Source organism: Mastomys coucha, unplaced genomic scaffold (genome assembly GCF_008632895.1).
Source record: "Mastomys coucha isolate ucsf_1 unplaced genomic scaffold, UCSF_Mcou_1 pScaffold13, whole genome shotgun sequence".
NCBI lineage: Eukaryota > Metazoa > Chordata > Mammalia > Rodentia > Muridae > Mastomys > Mastomys coucha.
Genome location: NW_022196895.1, coordinates 56,576,628 through 56,580,657, shown reverse-complemented (window position 1 = coordinate 56,580,657; position 4,030 = coordinate 56,576,628). Strand labels below are relative to the sequence as shown.

Below are 4,030 nucleotides of genomic sequence, written 5' to 3'. Positions count from 1 at the left end.
CTCAGAAATCCGCCTGCCTCTGCCTCCCAAGTGCTGGGATTAAAGGTATGCACCACCACTGCCTGGCTCCTCCAATTTTCTCTTTTGAAACAAGATCTTACTCTGGCCATGCTATGGTGTCTTGTAGTGAAATCCAACTGGGTTAAATTCAACAGCAACATGGCCGCCTAGGCCTCGCACTCCAGGTGGCTAGACTCTCAGACTTCAGTGACTCCTCACAGTTTGGGGGCTTTGAATAACATTTTGGGGTGCATGCACATGTTACAGTGTGGAACATAAGGATCCTGACTGGGGACCCTGCGAGTTCCTGTCCAGTCTTTTCCACTTACCCCTTGGGTGGGAGGAACTGTCAGTACTGTTGTTTGCACACATCCGCTTTAAGATTCAAGTGTTTTCATGAACGGAGTTAGGCACCCTTGTACGAAAGCTAAACAGAAGGAGTTGGTCTCTGCCTTTCCACTGCCATAGGTTTATAACACAGCAAGAAACTCATCGTTAAGCCGGGCAGTGGTGGCTCATGCCTTTAATCCCAGCACTTGGGAGGCAGAGGTAGGTGGATTTCTGAGTTTGAGGCCAGCCTGGTCTACAGAGTGAGTTCCAGGACAGCCAGGGCTACACAGAGAAACCCTGTCTGAAAAAAAAAAAAAAAAAACAGGAAAGAAGGAAAGGAAGAAAGAAAGAAAGAGGAAGAAAGGAAGGAAGAAACTCATCGTTAGATGCCAGCACCTTGATCTTGGAATTCTCGGCCTTCGTAACTATGGGAAATAAATCTCTAGATTTTATTATTATTATTTATATAAATACCCAGTCTGTGGTTTTCTATTATAGTAACACAGACTCAGATGATCTCCATTGGAAATCTCGTGATAAGTTTGCATCTTGCCTACTCCTGCCACCAGGAAGGGTAATTAAGGAAACTCCAGAAAACCTGTCTGCCTGGTAACACATGACATCACAGACACAGCTAATTCTCATTGGCTTGCCAATCCTCTGCGTTTCCTAAGCCTAGAGCTGGAGAAAGGAGATCCAGACAGCAGGGAGAATACGTTTAATTTCTTGGCCTTCTGAAGGAAGATGGAAAGATGGAGCCTGGACTCAAGGTCTTCTTCTGCTTTATCTACTTTGGAGACTCGTAGGACCCCTGAACCCCTCTACCACCCCATACTCAGATCTAGTCCCAGCTCTACCTGCTACCACATGAGCTTGGGGCAGGCACGTCCCTCCTCCCCTTTCGAACTTCAATCTTTCAGAAGTCCAGTGAACATGGGTTTGTATGGAAGATGAGATCGGGTAGCCATAACTGGCATCGTGGCTTGCCTAACTCTGGGAACTTGAACAAGTCAACACTTCTGCGAGTGGACCAGGTTAGAGCTTGGAATGAGAGGTTGTTAAAGAACAAAGAGATGAAACACTTGGCGCCACACCGAACACATAGCTACTCTATCAATAATACTGCTCTCAGGGAGGTCACTATCAATAACAATGCTGCCATCCCGGAAGCCGGGCAAGTCTAGCATCATCTCTCCTTCCTCTTTTATTCAATTTATTATTATTTTGTTTTTCTGAGATGGTTGGGTCCTGGTTCTGATTGAGTGCCAACTCTTGCCACCTTCCTGGTTTTACTTCCCCCTTTGTACTTCCTCCTTGTGTTTCAAAGGAAAAAAAAAAAAAAAAGTAACTGACTAAAGTCAGAAACCAATCGGAGCTATCAGGAATCATGACACGCATGTTGCCAGGCAGAAGTGTTCACAAAAATGCCCCAATTCAAACCTGTAGGGAATGGCCTGAGAGCTGATGGCCTGGTCCGTTTTAGAAGCAGGTACTGAAGTAAAGTGAAGATTGTCATGGATTTGAAGAGGAGGCATCCTCTCTCACTGAGGGGCCTGGAGTCAGAGGGCTCCCACCTCCTCTCTCCACAAAAGAGGCCTCTACAGGGCCCAGACAGGACTCAGACTGGGTCCTGGTTCAAATGCTATGTCCAACACTCACCAGCTAAGACAACTGGAAGTTACTTACTAGAGGAGTTCAAATTACTTCTTTTGTGTAATAATGGCAGTCATAGTGGCACACACCTTTAATTTCAACACTCAGGAGAAGTAAGCAAGTTTCTGTTAGTTCAAGGCCAGCCTGGTCTACACTATGAGTTCCAGCCCAGCTACATAGTAAAAACGCTCTTTAAAAAAGAAAAAAAAAAAAAGAAAAAAGGCACAGGCAGGGGGAGATAATAAAAATGCCCAACTCCTAGCTACAGTAACTGTAAGAACTAAGATAGAGTCTATACTTTAATGATCAATGTCGTCTGGGGACCGGTGGAAAGGACACAATAGATGGACTGTTCTTATAGCCATTGCTGTTAAGCAATGGGACCCAGAGAGAGGCTGTGGTTTTTCTGTGGTCGCCCATGACAGCAGTAAAAGTTGCCTTAGAATTCCCCACTGCTCTAATAATCCATATCTGGCTACCTTCTTTCCAGAATGCCATTCCTGGACAATCTTGCGGAGACTCTTTCAGAACCCCTTCTGCCTGGAGACAGCTGATGTCACATCTGGTTTTAGTTCCCCATAGACAAGCAAATAGGCAGCTTGGGGTTTAAGGGGGCAGGACAAGAGGGTAGGTGAATTCTAACTCTGCTTGGTTTTTTTTTGGGGGGGGGAAGGGGTTGGGAGCAAAAGGCTGAGGTCATTTAGGGGCTTGGGAGAGGCGCCCAGGGCTATCTGAACGGCTGTGGTAGCCATGTGACACACGTAACACATATAACACATGTAACAGGAGCTCCGCGTCTGTGAGCAGCTGCTGGGATGGCAGGCAGCTGTCTTCCCCTACACACACTGAAAGGCTCATCCTGTTTCAGGGGTGGACTCGGGTATGGTGAGGCTCTGCTTACCCGCGCTCATACACGTCTTCTAGCAGTTAAGGAAGGCTATGAGGGGTTACTTCTACCGTCCTCAGAAACGAGGCCACTGGCATAGGAACCCTTTCCAAATTAGAGGCTAGGAAAGCAAGCGGACTTATTGAAGAAAAGGGAGAACAGACTCAGGGAGGAATGCTCTGGTCTTAAGTCTTCAGACCTAGAGACATGGCCCAGCTACAGAGGATCTGTAAAAGCCCTTACTTACATCGTGAAACTCAAATCCAGGGCTCTCTTCACCTAAGTCCTGAAGGAGGCTCTTGGTTTACAGAAGGGAAATCAATACCCTCGGCAGGTTGAAGGGTGCAGTGGCAGGGCGGTGGGGGGTTGGGTGGGAATGCCCAAAGTGTGGTAACACATGCCTTTGATCCCAGCTCTTGGGAGACAGAGGAAGGCAGAGGCTGGCAGTTCAAGGCCAGCCTGGTCTACGTACTGAGCTGTATAGAGGAACCCTGTCTCAAAAATAAATAAATAAATAATTTACTCAGAAAATCAGCATTCGAGGCCACTCAAGGGCAATCTTCCTGCAACTCAGCTCTGTGTGCCTTCTCGGGCCTGCATTCTGTGCCCTCCAGAGGTACTCACACATACCTTTCTGGGTCTCTAGCCCGATGGCCCAGCATGGGCAGCTGCTCATGGTTAGAGATGAGGTCGCGCTGGTCATCCATGGCTCTAGCCTCTAGTTTTTCCCACAGGTGCTGCTGCTGCTGCTGCTGCTGCTGCTGCTGCCGCCGCCGCCGCTGCGTGTCTGGGACCCTTGAGCCCCCGGATAACCTCTTAAAGCTGATACTGGAAGGAATCTGATTCGTCCACAGCAGGTCACTCCGCCCACATGGTAGATGTGGAACTGAAAGCCACAAATCTGGAAATACCCCACTCACTCAAAGCTGTCCTCCCTGGGCCGGATGAGGGGGGAGTTCCCTAAACAGGTAGAAAGGCCTGCATGATCCCATTGGCTGGCCAGGACTCTCATCACTTGTTTCTAGGCAGACCTCTGGATTCATAAGGCTCTTTGGACGTTTCTAGAAGCAGGCAATCTCCCCAGGCAAGGGATCATCTTGAAGCAGAAAGTGCCTTTGTCTACTCATCCCCACCCCCACCGCCCCTTATCTATGAATAAAT

The 4,030-nt window shown here is 48.2% G+C and overlaps 1 protein-coding gene across 2 annotated transcripts in view; it reads right to left on the bottom strand.

The window, feature by feature from the left end:
* The window catches only part of Cd74 (CD74 molecule), a 9,992-nt gene extending 6,312 nt beyond the window's left edge, over positions 1-3,680 (bottom strand). Inside the window, exon 1 of one of the 2 annotated variants that reach the window (XM_031365783.1) lies at positions 3,500-3,680. In XM_031365783.1, coding sequence (XP_031221643.1) covers positions 3,500-3,576 — 77 coding nt within the window. In that variant the 5' untranslated portion in view covers positions 3,577-3,680. The remainder of the gene's footprint in view (positions 1-3,499) is intronic. The other variant, XM_031365784.1, reaches the window with a different exon arrangement.
* Positions 3,681-4,030: the final 350 nt, after the last annotated feature.